This window comes from Prosopis cineraria, unplaced genomic scaffold (assembly GCF_029017545.1).
Source record: "Prosopis cineraria cultivar Desert tree isolate PC_DT_omini unplaced genomic scaffold, ASM2901754v1 PC2, whole genome shotgun sequence".
Taxonomy (NCBI): Eukaryota; Viridiplantae; Streptophyta; class Magnoliopsida; order Fabales; family Fabaceae; genus Prosopis; species Prosopis cineraria.
In genome coordinates, this window is record NW_026555333.1 from 25,404,524 (window position 1) to 25,423,087 (window position 18,564).

Consider the following 18,564-nt stretch of genomic DNA (forward strand, 5'->3'; position numbering starts at 1 on the left):
TTATGGAACAAGGATATTTATTTATTTTGATGACTGAAGTAGAGAGTAGTAAAACCTGATATTAAAAACGAGGCATACTCGTTAGAATAGGTATCTGCACTTTATACATAAGAAGGCATTAATTAACTCTCCTTTTAATATTGAACAGTACGATGTTGTGGTTGGAGATGTGACGATTGTGGCAAATCGGTCAAAGTACGTGGATTTTACGTTACCGTATGCAAAGGCAGATGTGAAGATGCTTGTGAAAGTTCGACATGACCCACGGTTGGACATGTGGATTTTTGTACGATACTTTAGCTGGGATTTGTGGCTGTCCTTTGCCATTGCCTGTATTTTTGTTGGAGGTAGCATATTGTTCATGGAACGTAATGTTAAAGGACATTCAGGACTTGAAAAATCTCCAAGCAGCCAAAAACTGAATGGGATTTCCATCCTGTGGTTTCCCATTGTTCAAGCATTTCTTCCTTAAAGTGAGTCTTAAGCCTTTTCTACATTAAATGTTTGCATAAGTTTTCAAAATAAAATGAAGTGACTATAATAAATTATAGTACTATTCCTTCAGTAAAATTCAAATTTAAAAATTTATTATTATTTGACTTGCAAGAGATTATTAATTGGCCAAGAATTGTTCTTGGTTCGTATTGGTGATGTGGATGATACTAGCTTTTGTGTTAATACAAAGCTACACAGCATGTTTGTCATCAATATTGACAGTACATGAGTTGCAACCTCATTACCCAAGTGAGAATGACGTTATAATGGACTCTAACATTATTGTTGGGTACCACCGTGACTCATTCGTCAGAGGTTTATTGGTCGATCGCTTGAAGATTGATAGGTCCATGGTTAAGAATTACTCTGACATTAAAGAATATAAAGAGGCATTAGACAGAGGAAGTCATAAAGATGGCGTCGATGCTATTTTTGATCAAGTTCCATACATTAAGATCTTCCTCAAGCAGAATGGTTCCAATTATGCCATGGTTGCAACTAGGGACCGCATTGATGGATTTGGTTTTGTGAGTTTCAATCCCTCTTCGTTTTAATTGAACCCATATTTTAATCTTATTTATAAAACATGACATTGACTTTACAATTAGATTTTCCTTTTAGCTCTATTAAACGTTGGTGAAAGAAAATATCCCCCGTGTTTTTAAACACTCCGGTCCTTAATATATATAAAATGAAGTTTGAAAGGTTTTTTGTCCTAAACATAGGACGAAGTTAAAGTAATAAATGTTTTTTCAAGTTTATCACTTTTAATTTTTTTTAGATAAACTTATCCTTTTTATATTTATTGTTATTTGAATTCCTAAATAACAATTTATTATAGTCATTAATTAAAAGGAAAAGTAAAAAAGGGAAAAGTTACGTATTTTTTTTTATAATTTCAAAGTTATAACTAACATTTTTTAATAAATGCAGATAAAGTTTGTTAATTTTATCTTATATCAAGGATTAAGGGAGTATTCATAGGATGAAGTTTGTTAATTTGTTTTGTGAAAATAAATATTGACTTTATGAGGTGTAATTTGGAGAAAATGTGATAAATACTTATTGAAATGTGTAATTTGTTTATTAATAACAAGGAGGCATATAATAATTTCTCTTATTATGAAAGTGTGTGTATTTAATAGAAGTAAAATTAAAATTTAATAAATTTTTAAGAAGAGTTAATAAATTTAAATATTTCTTGATTTCAGTAAAACATATTGAAAGTGAGATATAAATAAACTTGGAATTTTAGCCAACATGCTTATCCTCTGTCCTATTTATAGGGCAGTGAAAGAAGATTAATTTTGATCATATTAGGGCATTTGATTATTTTCTATGTTTATCTTTATCATTTTATTTTTATTAAATGTTAAGAAAAATTATTAAAAATAATTTTTTTTTCAAGAGTAGAGGTGGAAATTAAACTTATTAAATTTTAATATAAATGTTTAAGATTTTTGCTTATTTCGATAAAATATGTTAAAATTGATTTATAAATAGAAATGAAAATAGTGTCAGGTTAGAGAGAGTACGATAGCGCCATTTTAACATGTCTGTCCAAACATTTATATAAAATTTCAGGCGTTTCCAAGGGGCTCCAACTTAACGTTGCACTTTTCTAGAGCCATATTAAATGTAAGAGAGTAAAGAAATGGATTGGATTGAGAAGAAATACTTTGGAAGAAGTAATGATATTGATGAAGGCCAAGACCTATGATCAAACGATTTGAGTCCCAGTCTCACCACTTATAGCTTTGGAGGTTTATTCATGGTAATTGGAATTCTTTCATTGATAGCTTTACTCGTCTCTGAAAGCTGTATCTGGCACAAACCCGTTATGCTAGCAAAAACATGTAGCCAACAATTCCTGAGTTTAAGTTCTACAACTAGTTGTACTACAAGAGGAAATTAAATGTTGATGAAGAAGGTTTTACCATTGGAGAAGATGTTGTATGTGAAGATGGAGTGAATATCCATAGAAAAAAGTAGAGAGCAAGGCAGAGAGATCACAGACTATTGTATTGGTCAGAATATATAATTGCAACAAGTTTTTCTTTTTCTTTTTCCGTTTTTTTTTTTGTTACCTCAATCACATTGAAATATTGAAACAAAGAAATTGAGAAAAACATCAAAAAGTTAAATCCAGCGAGACCCAACGCCCTGCTATTTTGGAAAATATAAGTCATATTCGTATTAGTTAACCTAGCCAACCCAATTAACTGGGGACACCAAGGATCTAATCTCTAGCTATACGAAAGCATACAAAGGCCTAAAACATTTAATGTAGGTGGTATCAGGCGTTAAATATTGTATTTACATTTACTCTTTATTGCCTCAGTTAAATATTGGGAGAGAATGTTATTAAATGATAAGGTATTTTATTATTTTTAAGGTACATATGTTTAATAGGAATAAAGTTAAAAATTTATTTAATTTTTAAATAACGTTAATAAAATTTAATATTTTTTAATTTTAATAAAAATATTAAAAGTAATTTATAAATAGGATGAAAATAATATTTAAGTCTTGGAGCATAAGATTTAAATATTGACCAATGATCACAAGCCACGACACTTTAGCTGCCTTCAATCAAGTGCGCGCGGGCGCTTCAATTATTCTGACGGTTTGGCTAAAAAAGAAATTCAATTTGACGGAATTACAAAAAAATTGCTAAAAAAAAAATTGCCCCGAATATAATAATCAGTTGACGTCGTTTTGCTTTCGATGTCCTCGGACTCGGATATTCAGTCCTTCTCAACGCTGACTGGTCAAAGGCAGTTTGGTAGGAATTTCAGATTCCGCTTCCGTTCAATGTCAATGATCACCCTGTCTCCAGAATCGCTTCATCTCTCTCAAGTCTTAACGTTGAAATATATACTACAGTTGATTCCAAGATCAAAAAGGAGGACGAAGAGATAGCCGCAAAGGGAAGCTTCATACATCTACTCCTAAAAAGTCGCCGTTCATACCCTCCTCTAACAACTCGCACTGAATTGCGCCGCCTTCTCTCTGGTACCGTTTCAATTCTGATTAGTAGTTTCTACTCTCTTTTGTATTTGCTCACTAAAAATCAAATAATCAATTTCTGTGAAATTCTCAAATTAGATACACCGAAGTTGCTGAGAAATCTCCTAAATGCATGTGAACTGAAACGTTTCAGGCTTGAATCACTCAAAGTAAGCTTAGACTTTTTCAATCGAAGTCTCTCGTGATTAATCACCGACATAATCTAACAAGTGCATAGGAAAAAAACATATAAATAAAGTGACAGCAATAATTAAGAACTCAAAACTAACAAGCTAGCTTCTTAATTTCTTCATTTTCTTACCGCAGACGCAGCACTTCTGTCAGATGGCATACCCAAATCGCTACTGCTATGGCTTCCTCCTTATGATTTCTTGTTCTTGTGGTGTGTTGTTAATAGCTCCGATTGAAGCAGAAGATGATGCAGGGTCACTCTTGGGAGGGAAGAAGCTGATCATTGGACTTCCTTATAAATCAGGCTACACCCCATTTGTGGATGTACAACAACTCAATTCTTCTAATAACAATCAGGTCGTCCAGGTTGGGGGCTATTCTATTAACGTCTTCGATGCTACAATAGCCTACCTTAAGCGTTCGAATTACAATATTTCGTTCGAGTATAGAGCGTTTGTAGACGAAGAGGGAAACAGTGCTGGGGATTACGACGCACTTGTCCACCAGATTTTCGAAGGAAAGGTTAGTTGCTGTACAGTCTTGTACATATTACTATTGATATTATCAAGATCTCAAGTGTACTGTATCGTTGCTGAATTAGAGAGAAAAGCATGTGCTACGCCTCTATGCACATGGGTTTCATATATCGGGGTCGGGTTCCTCCTTCTCTCTCTTCAATTCAGTACTAGTACAAGTTAGGAGATCTATTTCAATGGTTCATGTTGGTTTGACCTTGACATATATATATTGAGCTGATAAAAAAAAATCGAGTTGGGTCCGTTACTTTAATAATTAAATTTTTAATAGAGATTGATATGAATATTTAATATTTTTAAGGAAAAATGATGAGTTATATATATGGAGCTATATACATATAATTAACTCTTTTCAAGAGTCAAAAAATTTTATTCAACATCTTGCCCATGTCGAATCACGTTTCCCCCAATCGTGTAATCATGATCATCAGATTTTATGAAAAATTCTGGACCGTATGACCGTATCACTCCATATCGGTCAAGCGAGTGCACGTACAGAGTTTTTCAAACTTGCATAGCAATGTTCTTCATTATATTTGCATCGTGTTCTGATGAATTTATTCTTCATTCTATTTGGTATAATTACCATCAATACACACAAAGACATTAACTTCAACATCTGGCTCTCCCTTGTTTTTTTTATTAATAAATAGTATGATGCTGTGGTGGGAGATGTGACGATTTTGGCAAAACGGTTGAATTATGCTGATTTTACGTTACCATATACGCATTCTAATGTGAAGATGCTTGTGAAAGTTCGACATGATCCACGGTTGAATATGTGGATTTTTGTACGACCATTTAGTTGGAGTCTTTGGTTGTCCATTGCCATAATCTCTACTTTTATCGGAGGTATCTTACTATTCATGGAACGTAATGTCAACAAAGATTCAACGCATGAAAATTCACCATGTAGGAAACAATTCAATGGGATTTCTATCCTGTGGTTTCCTGTTGTACAGGCAATTTTTCCTGAAAGTGAGTACTAAATCTTGTTCTCTATCTCGTGTGCTTGATATTCGCTTTATTGTATTTATCTTTCTTTTTGTTAATATTTGCAGGAGAATCACTAGCCAAAAATTGTTCAAGGTTTGTGCTGGCGATGTGGTTGATACTGGTATTTGTGCTCATGCAAAGCTACACAGCAAGCTTATCATCGATCTTGACAATACATCAGTTGCAACCTCGGTACCTTAGTGAGAACGATGTTACAGAAGATCCCAACATTATTGTTGGATACAATCACGGTTCATTTGTGGGAGACTTATTGATCAATGGCTTGAAGATCCATAGGTCAAGGGTGAAGAGCTACGCTAGCATTAAAGCATATAAGGAGGCTTTAGATAAAGGAAGTCGTAAAGTGGTGTTGATGCTATTTTTGATGAAGCTCCCTACTTTAAGGCTTTCCTCAAGAATTATGGCTCCAATTATGCAGTGGTTGGAACTAGGCACCATGCTGGTGGATTTGGTTTTGTGAGTTTTTATCTATAATTTTGTACTCGGTTTAAATTCTATACTTATTTTTTATATTTTTAAGTTTTTTAAAAAAATTAGAATAAAAAATTTACTTTCACTATTTCTATATTTTATTTTAAAATTTGAATTTATATTTAAAACAAATCTAAATCATACTTCTATTGCATTTGAATTAATGGGGATTTGAATTTTTGCCAAATTCCTCATTTGAATACATAAAAATCTATTAATTTTCAAATCCATTTCTTATTATAATTTCTTCATAATTTTAAATATCTTTTGTACCTTAATTATTTAAAATTCTAGCCATTTAAATTCTTTCATTCTTTTCATGTTTTTATGGTTGATGTCCCTGTCACCCTCATCTCTCTTCTCATCTCTCACCAAATGAATAATAGAGATCAATTATCACCCTCATCTCTCTTCTAGTCTCTCAAATGAATAATAGAGGCAAACGATTTACATTTCCAATCTCCCATTTTCGCTTTAAATTCTATTTTGTCTCTCTTTGCCTTTGAAAATTTTTACATGATCTAAACAAATATTTTTAAATGTGAGATTTTAAATCCAAATCCAAATTCATCCATCCAAATACCATCCTAATTAACTGTTAATTAGCCAGTGTTGTTGTCGTAACAGCAGTAGATACTTTAATTTGTTTCTTCTCTTCCTTTCCCATCAATAATTAAGGTTGCATAGCCGTTTGTTGACATGTCTGTTGAATCATTTTGAATAATTTTTCAGGCATTTCGCAAGGGCTCCACGCTAACCCCGCACTTTTCTAAAGCCATATTAAATATTAGCGAGAGTAATGAAATGGACTGCATTGAGGAGACATATTTTGGAAGCAGCGATGATGATAAAAACCAAGAACTATCTAATTCATCATCATCAAATAATGCGAGTCCCAGTCTTACAGCTTACAGCTTTGCAGGTTTGTTCATGGTCATTGGAATTCTTTCACTGTTAGCTTTGCTAGTCTCTGAATGTCATATTTGGCGAAAACCTGTCATGCTCGCGCAGACTTATAGCCAACAATTTTTCAGTCGGAGCTCTAAAAGAATCAGTCCATTAGAGGAAGGTTCTCCAACAACAATAAAGGATGACAAAGAATGTTATACACGCACAGAATATATTGGATCAGAAGTTCTAGGAGATAATAAAACGTTGCCTGTTTAAGTAATTAAACATTTTTTTCCTTTTGTTTGGTAGTTATTTTCATTACTTTCTCATTGACAAAAATACATATGCATAGAAATAGTGTATAGTGGATTTAATTAATTATTTGGCCATTATATGAATGTTTCTGCAACTAAAGGACCAGCAGCAAATAAAAAGAGTGCGAAATCAACTATATACATCTTATGAAAAAAACTAAAAATTATTAAATTATATTGGCCAATGATTAATATTTCCAAAAATTTCAATAATAGGTATAATTGAGATATGATGGATTTTTAATACTCCCGTTTCTTCAATCATTCCTCCTCAAGGATAAGGTTTTGATGAATCTGGATAACTAGAGTGCGTTGATCTTGCAACTTTGTTCAAGTTCTGTTTGTACTTTAGTATCTCCTTTTATTCCAAGGGGCAAAATACTTTAAAGTATTCGATAATTAAATGTTGGCTACAGAAAGTCAAGATCGTCTTTGATTTGTCAGCGGAGACAAATTGCCCGCGTTAACAATTGAAGGCACTTCGTACGCTCCCTTTTCACTTTCAGATGACTCATAGTCATCGTAAGTTGTCGCATCATACTTACGAGAACCGAAATGTCATGGAAATTAGCAAGACAAATCTATATAAAGACCACGTCACTTTGCTATAACAGTGTCACGAAGGTCCCCCTAACTAAACAATGAAGAAACTCGAGACATTTTCTCTCCTGTTCCTGTTCAAGCCTCGAGTCCTCAAAATTAAATGTCGTTGTTCAATCATTATTCAACTTCTCTAGAATATTGACAAAACTTAGTTTTAATTTAGGACAAATGTTTTCCCGGGAGGATGAGAAGTTGTTTGGTTAAGAAAATTGGAGGGGAGGAATCCTCTTTTAAACCAAACAAAAAATCATTGAAATATTTCATCTTCCCTACCACCTTCTCTAACTAAACAAGTAGTCATTAAAACATTTTTCTTTTTTTTCTTAAACCAAACACTACCTTAAACGAGTCACAGTTCTAAGTGACTCCAGATATTGAGTGGTTTAATTATTCAAAAATGAAAAGAAAACGTTGCCGTTCATACTACTCGCACTCCATGCATGCACTCAATCGCACCACTTAATGATTCCGTTTAGGTCCAAAATGAATGGTGCCCATCTTTCTTTTATTTTGATTTAATTTAGTCAATTCAATTCAAATTAATAGATTAAAATGTTATCTTTTAATTGTAATTTTTTAAAAATAAAGCCATATTATTTAAAACACAGTATTCATATTGCAATTTTAAAATATTTTAAAATAAAATTTAAAATTCAAATACTATAAGTTAAATTTAAACAATTCAAATTTTTATTTTAAAAAATAAGTAAGCTATATTCATCTTTGAAACGAGAAAAATATTTCTTGAGAGACGAAATTTCGAAGTTTCTTCCTTAATTTCGTCCCGGCTAGCATTATTCAGGGAAGCTGTTGGATTGGAACATTAAGACTTCAATCATCAAAGCTAGCTTAGGCTAGCTTGAAGCCAAGTCTCAACAAGTCATGTTCAAATATTAAGTCTCTTGTTAATTCTGGTGACCAAAGGGAAAAAAATCACTTGTAATTCATAAGTTGACATAGTCATATGAAGCTTACATCGAAGATGACAGGTCAAAAAAATACAACTCGAAATGCGACGATACTGACAAGATTTCAAATCACTCTCACATGCCGCTCATGTGTCACTATTCCTCCTACAAATATCTAATCTCCTCATCTGAATTTCCTCGAAACATCACAGCATCTTATCATACAAAAACTCCACTGAATGACGTCATTTTTCAGACTGTGTTACGAAAGCCACTCACATTAGTTTATAATATAAACGCAGTTTCACTCTTCAGGAACTCAAACCAACAAGCTTCTTATTATCGTCATTTTCTTGCCACTCATATATCACTTTGTGAGATGGAAAATCCAAATTAATATTTCTATTGCTACGCATACGTTATCATGACTTCTTTTATAGTCCAGTTAATAGCTCAGATTGAAGCAGGTGAAGATGCAGGTTCACTCCTGGGAAGCAAGAAGTTGATGGTTGGTGTTCCTAAGAAATTTGGCTTAACAGATTTCGTGGATTTAGAACTGGATTCTAGAAATAAGAGTCAGGTCAAGAAGGCTCAGGGCTATTCCATTGAGGTTTTTAAAGCTACAGTGGCTTACCTTCACAATATTTCCGTGGAGTATATAGCCTCCGCAAACGAAGATGGAAGCTGTGTTGAGGATTACAATGCACTTCTTGACCAGATTCCTAAAGGAAAGGTTAGAGAATTATTACTACTCAAGCTTGTATCTATACGTGCATTTTTTTTTTTTTGGAACGTTGACGTTGACTCTAATATATGACTGCTTTTTTTATTATATATTTTTCCCCTTCTTTCATTCTTTCTTTATCTTTTTAATGATATATCAGTATGATGCTGTGGTGGGAAATGTGACAATTATGGCAAATCGGTCCAACTTTGTGGATTTTACATTGCCATATACACAATCTGACGTGAAGATACTTGTAAAGGTTCGACATGATCCATGGTTAGATATGTGGATTTTTGTTCGACCTTTTAGCTGAGATCTATGGTTATCCATTGCCATCATCTGTATTTTTATAGGAGGTATCATACTATTCATGGAACGCGATGTCAAGAAAGATTCCAGACTTGAAAATTCACCATGTAAGAACCAACTTGGTGGGGTTTCAATTCTATGGTTTCCTGTAGTACAAGCAATTCTTTCTGAAAGTGAGTTTGAAACCTTGCTATATATCTCAATTTTATTTGCAAACAATGTGTTTCCGTTTCACCACTACATATCCGGTGTAATTTGCCTTAAAATACACATTTTTTAATTATATTGTTTTGGATTTAAATTTCTATGCTATTTGCAAGACAATCATTGGCCAAGAATTGCTCTAGGTTTGTGCTTGTGTTGTGGTTGATATTAGCATTTGTGCTAATGCAAAGTTATACAGCATGCTTGTCATCAATCTTGACAATACATTAGCTTCAACCTCGTTACCCCAGTGAGTATGATGTTATGAATGACCACAATGTTAAGGTTGGATACGAGGGTGGTTCATTTATTAGAAGCATATTGAAGAGTTTGAGTTTTGAGAAATCAAGGGTGAAAAAATACTCCACCATTGAACAATATAAGGAGGCTTTAGATAAAGGAAGCAATAAAGGTGGTATTGATGCTATTTATGATGAAGTTCCCTACATCAAGGTCTTCCTCAAACACTATGGTCCCAACCATGCCATGGTCGAAACTAGGCATCACAATAATGAATTTGGTTTTGTAAGTTCCCTTCTATATTTTAAAGTCAGTTTAAATTTTGTTTTTTATTTTAGGATGTTTAAGTGTGAGTAAACTAGAGCCAATATTAGGATTTCCTCCATAAAGATAAAATTGAACTTAATAACTAATATATAATAAAATATAATGACTCATAAACTAAAGTTTTGATGTATTAAATTAAGATGTGATGTCTTTAATTTTCTTTTCTTGTCCCATTTCCGGCTCCCCATTATGTATGTCAATTTATTTGCATGATTTTTCAGGCATTTCCCAAAGGCTGTAACTTAACCTCGCACTTCTCCAGAGCCATATTGCATGTGCGTGAGAGTATAGAAATGGATGGGATTGAGAAGAAATATTTTGGAAGCAGTGACAACGATAAAGGCCGAGACCTATCTACTTCATCGTTAGATGATTCGAGTACCAACAGGCTCACTACTTATAGCTTTGCAGGTTTGTTCATGTTAATCGGAATTCTTTCATTGTTAGCTTTACTAATCTCTGGAAGTTGTATTTGGCGGAAACCTATTATGCTCGCAAAAACGTGAATTCGGCAATTCCTGAGTAGTAGTTTTACAAGAACTAGGCCATTAGAGGAAGGTTCTATAACAATCATAAATGTTGAAGAAGATTCAACAAACAAACAAAATAATATTGTGTTGGATGATGGAGCAGATAACCATAAAAATCTCTTGCCACAATATCACTTTCCCATGTGGACATTGATACATTGCCTGTATAATCAAGTATTTATAACTAGTGATGGCAGATGATCTCCATTGTTTATTAGAGTCAAAGTTGCTGTCAATATATTAAGTTGGAAAATAAAGAACCATGTAGAGTAATTGTTTTTTTTTTTTTTTGAGTTTTTTCTCCGGACTCCATTTTGAGTTATTCACCTTACTTTTTTATTGAAACTAATTATTCATATAACAATAGTATAATGACTTTAATTATTCATGCAGAAGAAAATATGCATGGAGGAGTTTGACTTGTTATGTTATATTGTTTCTGCTGAAAATAATAGATTAACAGCGCATAATTAAAGAGAGTTAAAGCACCTATTTTTTTGGTCCAAATGTACTCAAAATAATAGAATGACACAATGAGTTTAGGAAATTAAATTCCACTTTGGAACGAAAAAGAAGAAGAAAAACTAACTTAGCGACAGTAATTTGCTCCACATGGTCAGAGGAATCTCGAGCTAACTGCGAAAGTCGTCATTAAATGATCAATGGCAAAAATTCCCATTAGCAATTTATTGAACAATGCAAGCCATTACGGCTATCGTTTTTTTTTTTTTCCGCCTGTTTATCATTAAATACGAATTCAGATATACAATTGATATGTCATAATTTTTTTAAAAAAATTAAGAATTCTTAATTCCCCTAATTTATTTTATCATTCTTTCCATAATTATCTCTTACTAATTACTAGTAAAAGTAGTACAAATAAGGATAGAATTGGTTATCAATTTTTTTCATAAAATAATACCTAATGCTAATATTGTTTTATAAACTTTTAAAATGACAAATTTCTTTCTTGCAACAAACTTATTGTCCAGCAAATCAAAAATGGCTGCTAATCAACTTCAAAGCCTATGATAATTAATATTCGCAACAAAAAGTCAAGCTTAACTTGGTCTTTTGACGGTGGGGACAAATCACCCCCACTTAGCCGTTAACAATGGAAGACTTCATCGGATTCTCCCTATACTTTCATATCATAGATTGGAGAGAACCGAAATTTCATGGAAATTATCAAGAGAATAATCATTATAGAACATGTCACAATGTACAGTATCTACTTCTTCCTCCGGTTTTTATTAAGGCACATTTAATTGTATTGAAATTAAGAAAAATGGTTAAGTCATTAATTTTATTTAAAAAATATTTTTATAAATTTATTCATATTTAAAATTATAAAGTACATCCCGAGGAGCTATAGAGAAAAATCACTTTAAACCAGTGGCCAAGCCACATCAATTGAGGGGGGCATACTTGGGAAAAATGACTTGTTTGGTGGTATGGGTTTTCATATCTTACTTTGCACCATCTACTTATTATACTTTGCACTCCTTTATTTTCATATTTTAAACTTTAGACCTATTTTAATCTTACTTTTTTAGCTCAGATCTATTCAATTTCTTAACTCAAAGCCTCATAAATATTAGTCCACAATTTTGCTATACCTAAATACTAATATTATTTATTAAACCTTTTAAAATAGAAAAAAAATCTAATTTGACTAAACTAGACTTGCATCGTCCTCGTCCTGAATACTACTTAGGGACTAGTTAGAAAAAAGGCATTGATGAGCTAAGACTCAAGACTCAAGAGTAAACTTATTGAATGTCTTTCACTAGCTCGCTATACTTACAAGTCTACAATTAAAAGTTGAATTGAGAAACGCATAAAAAAGCAAGAAGAAAAGAGAAATAGTGAATTTGTAAGAGACAGAAAGGTATTCCTTATATAAAGGATTCTGGCTCCTTCATTGCCCCTTGACCCAGGATCTTGGCTCCGCCATTACTTCAAACATTGTACAAAGGTAAGCTTAAAAAAATGTAATCAATGCCCACTTGGTAATTTATAATAGGGAGAATTACATTATAGTCCCCACATAAAAAAATTAATTACTACAAGGTCTATTGATAACTAAACTAAGGCCATTGACAACTGATTGTGTTGTCAATGATCTTAATTCAGTTGTTAATGAACTTTATAATAATTAATTTTTTTGTGTGGGATCTAGATATAACTCTCCCTTTATAATAAGGACCATCATTTTTTTTTATAGAATGTACCTTATAATTAATAACGACATTAAAGAAAGTCATTTGCTCTTTTGTTCTTGTTCGTATGACTTGAAAAATTTGTGTCAATGCTATCAAAATTTCAAGGAAAACAAACAAGGCATCCACAAAGATCGACTGTTTAGTAGATTTTATATATTCAAGTTTCAAATCAGTATAACTATGAGGTTATATATTGTAATGACTTTAAATTTTAAATTGAACAAAATTTTTTCCTAATAGATATTTTATTTAAAAATAAGTTTTATCACAAGTAAAAAGTGGTAGTTTAGTGAAACTTATACTAGTAAATATTTTTTGAAGATCAAGAGTTCAAATTCTACTTAGTAAAAGTTTAATTTTATTTCATTTTAAATTATAGGAAAATGTTTTTGGCTTTTCTTGTAATTTTTTCTTGTGCCCTCTCTTGTAATTTTCTTTATGTTTTGTCTTGCAATTTTTTTAACACTTCTTTGATCGGATTTTTATCTTTGTTTGGTGAGGAAAAAAACAGAGCATTCCCACTTCTTACGTCTCCACCGACGTTGTGCTCCTCTTCCTTCTTCACTATTGAACCCTTCCTCCTCCTCCTTGTCGGTCATGTTTCCTTGTTCCTCACCATCGGTCTGCATCGTCCTCATTGCTGCCCTCTTCTCCATCTTTGTTCATCCATTTAGTAGCTAGATTTTTTCTCTCTCTATCATTTCCCTCTGCTTCATCACTAGTCCGAGCTAGCATGTGTGTGTGAGTGGCCTTCAATTTCCTTTCTTCTTCAACTGCTGAATGGCTTGTATGTGTGTGTGATAAGCTCAATTTTTTTCCTTAGTTGACCGACTATTCTATTCGTCTCCTTCTTGATCGTGTAGCAGATTGGAGCCCAGCTTTCTTTTTATAATGTTGACCATATACTGGTTTTTAGTTGTTGCCATTGAAATTTCATTTGAGGTGAGTTGCTTTGTTTTCCCCTCTTTCCTCTTCGATTTCCATAGCAGCAAAAGCATCCTTTTTCCTTCCTCTTACTAATTGATGCTACACCTATCTCTTATTGTTGCTGTCTAGAGATTCTAGAAAGAACTGAGGTGACATTCGAGAAAATTTAATCCTAGTTCATTAACCTAACGAGGATAATTAGTGAGTTCTTAAGATGTGTGGCCAGAAGGGTCTAACATGGTGTAATTATGGTGATTTCGACCCTAGAAGTGGGTCTGGATCGATGGCGGGCTACCCGGGCAAGGAAAGAGTAAAGATTTATTTTCTGTGTCACATGCCGCGGTGTGTGGTTAGTCCACCACGGTGCACAGAGACAAATTTAAAAATAATGGGCTCCTCCAAAAATTCTTGGTAAAATCAACACAAGTTTGTACATTATTTATGAAATATTATTTTTGACAAGTATTAAACTGAAATTTGAAATGATCCATGCGAGTTAGGTATTAAAAATGTAAAGTGTATTTCAGAAGTGATTATTCTTCACATGTTTGAAACATGATTTTTAGAGGACTCTAACAGAATACTATTACTAATGATAGTTTCGTTAGCCCATAGCACGCTGTGGTTAAAAACTAGCTAGTTGTCTCATGGGCATTATTCTCACATTTTGTTATTCGTAGGTTTTATACCTGCATTTGATTTCGTGGCCTTAAGCTGCATTTAGTTAGTATTGCTTTCGTGGATTATGTGTTCATGTTTGTTTCATGGGTTTAGATGCGTTTGGTTACTTATCCTTGTGGACTGTGTGTCCACGTTTGTCTTCGTGGAATAAGCTGTGTTTGGTTATTTACTTTCATGGACTATGTATTCACTTTTTTTATCTGTTTTGTTGAGTTCTCACAATCCTAAATTTTGATTAATATGTATTTTCAAAATTTCAAAGGTTTTGATTAGCAAGTATATCACTTTGATTTATGTGTGAATAAATTATTTTCTTTAAACATGATAAAATAAATTGATTCCAATTTACTTTCATTTTACAGTTATGATTATGATTTACAAACTTATAAGTTTATTATGTTGAATTATCATCTTTTCAATTAGTTTACATTATTATTTGAGTTTATTATTTTAATTCTTTTAAATTCTACTTTGAGAATGCTATTCACTGTAAAAATTTATTTTGGTCTCAAATTTATTAGCTGACGCTAATCCCAGCACCAATCTTTGAAGGGCAATACAGTTATATTGGGTAAAAATTTTGTTTGGTACTGTTACTTTTTGATGTAAATATTTAAGTCTTATATATTTTGATTTAGAGGAAAGATTAGTTGCTCCACATATATTGTTGTTAGAACTTTATTTTAATCTATATACTATTTGTTGGCTAGAAGAGTTAAGCTCCGGACTGATACTATATTTTATGAAAATTTGTTATAAAATTTTCAAAAAATCTTATTTATAAGAAAGGTTTTATCAAAATTTTTACAAAAATGTGAAAGAATTGTTATGAAGTTATTATTAAAAATGTTTAAAATTTTCATATAATCTGATTATTTATTTTAAAAATGAAATGAATTTTTATCTTGAAGCTTGCGGAAATGTATGAAATGAGTCATTTTCATATCAATCACCTTCTATTTTTGAGGTGTGATACAAATCCTCTCATTTTCAAGATCTATGGAACTTTCTGTAATGGAACGCCAACCTGGAGAAGAAAACGCATTAGGACAAATAGGACCACAGCCCAATCTAATTCATTTCAATGCCAACTAAATAAACGTCTAACATGAGTGCTATCCGATCCAAGTGATAGACAAGGTAAATGCGAGGCCTGATTTATATGGATTAGGCCTATATGAGTTTAGATTCAAAAATCTTATTATTTTAAAATTATTCATTTTTTCAAACTCAACTCTTATTGATCGATTTTAAGTCCAGGCTTATAAGCCCATTTTCTTATTTATTTTTATTTTTAATTTTTTTAAAATTTTTTGAGAATTTAATTTTTATGATATAATATTAAATATTTTTTCTAAAATATAAATATAATTTTCAAAAATTTAAAATAAATAGTATAAATTCTAATTTTAAAGTACAAAGATATATATTCTAAAATCTAAATTTAACATAAAAATAAAAAATATCTTATTTTTAGAGGTAAAATTAGAGCTGTCAATAATAATTGGCTCGGTTCTTATAAGCCCAACCTTTAAGAGCTTAAACTCATATAACCTTTTTGTTTTTTAATTTAAATTTCTCATTACACTTCTTAATCAAATGTTTAAAATATAAATATTCTGTAGTCCTTTATTATCATCAATCTTTGTTTGAAAATAAAATATTAGACCCTTTAGAGAGAAATCTACTTGGAGAAGGTGATACTGTTTCTCAATTCTACTAACTTCATCTTTGTTACCTAGGCTAAATATTTAACAAATTATATTATTCTCATATATTAATTCAAAACTTTAAGTAAATTATATAAATAGAGTCCCAAAAACAACATAAGAGCTAAAGGGTTAGCCCATGTTCGTGCTCATTTTTGTATGGTTAATAAGGACAGGGTAAAACCTCTTTTATTATTTTTTTCCCAAGCATGTCCCTAGAAAAATACAAGGCCTAAAAACGTAGCTCACCAAGCCCAGTTTTCGTTGACAACTCTAGATAAAACTAAATACATGCCAAAACAGGTAGCATAAGGAAGCTTGTCTTGGGTTGGTTTGATAATTAATATGATATATTTGATTTGGTAATTTGTAACGGATAATAAATAGTTTAATTATAATGTTGGCATGATTGACTGTAAATTTCACACACACACACACGATAAATATTATCTAAAATATTTTTATTTATATACATTATTTAAATTTTATTATTTTGATTAATATTGATTGAATCACGATTTGATTATGATTCAATGAATCAGCCTTGACCAATTCAATCCTCGATCGATTATAACAACATTGGTTCTAGCTACAAGCAAAGGAAACTTTGAGTCAATAAAAGATGTAAACAAATAACCAACAAACAGTTGAAGTGCTTGTAATTTTATTAAGTATTTATTTTATAATTTTATTTGGTCATTTTATATAGTTTTTATGTCCCTTTATGGTTAACTAAGTGTCAAAAGATTTAGATATTAAAAAAAATATTACACAAAAAATAAGTTTAAGAGCTCAGACACTCCTAAATTTTAGTTTAGATTTCAAATTACCATTTAATCTTTTGTTATACAAAAATAGTTGAAAGTCCTTTAATTAGATTCACCTCAAGTTTATATATTTCTAAACTTTTATTCCATTTTTCATTAAGTATCTTCATACTAAAGATAATTATATTCAATGCATGATCAAGTATTAGATGTTGATGAGAATGGCTCTCTAAAGAATAGAAGAAGAAGAGAGATGAAAATGAAAGTGGTGAATGGTGCTTTCAAAGTGTGGGTAACAATTTCTTTCAGGCTTAATTAGTTCCCACCTACTAAAGTTTATTCAAGAATAAGTTGAGTTGATGATGGATTTCTTTTAGAATATAATGAAGACCCTGAGTTAGTGAGTTACATGGATTACACTTTCAAGACTTGAGCCAAGACAATAGTGAATTTTACAAAATGATAAATTTGACTTTATCTCCAATACATTCAAAGACAAAAGCAATGAGTTTCAATAGATCATGAGTGTTAATGGATGATCAAAATGAGTTATAGTGAGGGGATATTTAAAGATAATGCATGAAATGATGGCTTGAAGTGATACTCTTCACTTAAAGTGATAATAAACCCATCTTCGTTCATGATCCTATATGTTAGTTTATGAACAACTCTATGTTGGTTCATGAATAACATAGTTTAATAATTAATATTAACCTAAAGTTATTTGTAATAACTTTTTTTAAAAAGAAATATTTTTTTAATACGTAGATTTTTTTTAACATATTTCTCATCAAGTGACACTTTTTAATTTTATAACCTTTCAAAGGTGCTTTTAGAAATTTAGAAAAACATGATCTTAGTGACTATCTTTACATAACTCTTCATAAAAATTTCTTAATTTATAAAGACATGATTTTTTGAAAAAATCTCTTCATTTAATTTTGAAAATATTTCAACATTTAGTTTTGCATGGGAAAATATGCTCATGAAACAACACATGTCGAGAGACAAACATGCGACCAGTGGGACGATGAAGGCATTTGTATCCATGATTCGAGAACTATACCCAATAAATATACAAGATGCTGAACGAAAATTGAACTTATGAGAGTTATATAGTCTTAAAAGAGGAAAACAATTGTAATCGAAAATCCTAAGGATAATGTAATCAAGTTAACATCCATGCAGCTTCTGAAATGGGGAAAGGCCATCATGCACAGTAGTGGGTAACCGATTTAAAAGAAATAATGAAGTAGTAAACGCTTCGCTCCAATAATATAAAGGCAAAGAAGCAGTAGCAAGTAACATCAATCCCATATCAACAATAAGAAGATGGCGTCGCTTAACTACACCATTTTGCTCAGAGGTATATAGACACGAAAATCTCTGTTGAATGCCACGCTATTTGAGAAAAGGTGTAAAAACTACAAACTCAGCCATTGTCACTCTATGCTTGCTTAATTGTAGTAGAATATTTATTTT

At 31.7% G+C, this 18,564-nt stretch overlaps 2 protein-coding genes across 2 annotated transcripts; both read left to right on the top strand.

Moving 5' to 3' along the window:
* Positions 1-761: 761 nt before the first annotated feature.
* On the top strand, positions 762-6,835 carry LOC129302676 (glutamate receptor 2.7-like). The gene is made up of 6 exons (XM_054941580.1): positions 762-1,022; positions 3,294-3,674; positions 3,832-4,218; positions 4,886-5,210; positions 5,294-5,705; positions 6,453-6,835. Exons 1-6 carry the CDS (start codon positions 762-764, stop codon positions 6,475-6,477), a joined length of 1,791 nt encoding a protein of 596 aa, XP_054797555.1. The 3' UTR covers positions 6,478-6,835.
* Positions 6,836-8,860: 2,025 nt separating this feature from the next.
* Positions 8,861-10,749, top strand: LOC129302677 (glutamate receptor 2.7-like). The gene is made up of 4 exons (XM_054941581.1): positions 8,861-9,169; positions 9,321-9,422; positions 9,908-10,201; positions 10,465-10,749. Exons 1-4 carry the CDS (start codon positions 8,861-8,863, stop codon positions 10,747-10,749), a joined length of 990 nt encoding a protein of 329 aa, XP_054797556.1.
* Positions 10,750-18,564: the final 7,815 nt, after the last annotated feature.

Coding starts and splice junctions, on each gene's coding strand:
- LOC129302676 (XM_054941580.1), top strand. CDS start 762: ATGGACTCTAACATTATTGTTGGGTACCACCGTGACTCATTCGTCAGA. Junction 3,675..3,831: donor TCAGGCTTGAATCACTCAAA/GTAAGCTTAGAC, acceptor TTCTTACCGCAG/ACGCAGCACTTCTGTCAGAT. Junction 5,211..5,293: donor ACAGGCAATTTTTCCTGAAA/GTGAGTACTAAA, acceptor TAATATTTGCAG/GAGAATCACTAGCCAAAAAT.
- LOC129302677 (XM_054941581.1), top strand. CDS start 8,861: ATGACTTCTTTTATAGTCCAGTTAATAGCTCAGATTGAAGCAGGTGAA. Junction 9,170..9,320: donor ACCAGATTCCTAAAGGAAAG/GTTAGAGAATTA, acceptor ATGATATATCAG/TATGATGCTGTGGTGGGAAA. Junction 9,423..9,907: donor ACGTGAAGATACTTGTAAAG/GTTCGACATGAT, acceptor ACAATACATTAG/CTTCAACCTCGTTACCCCAG.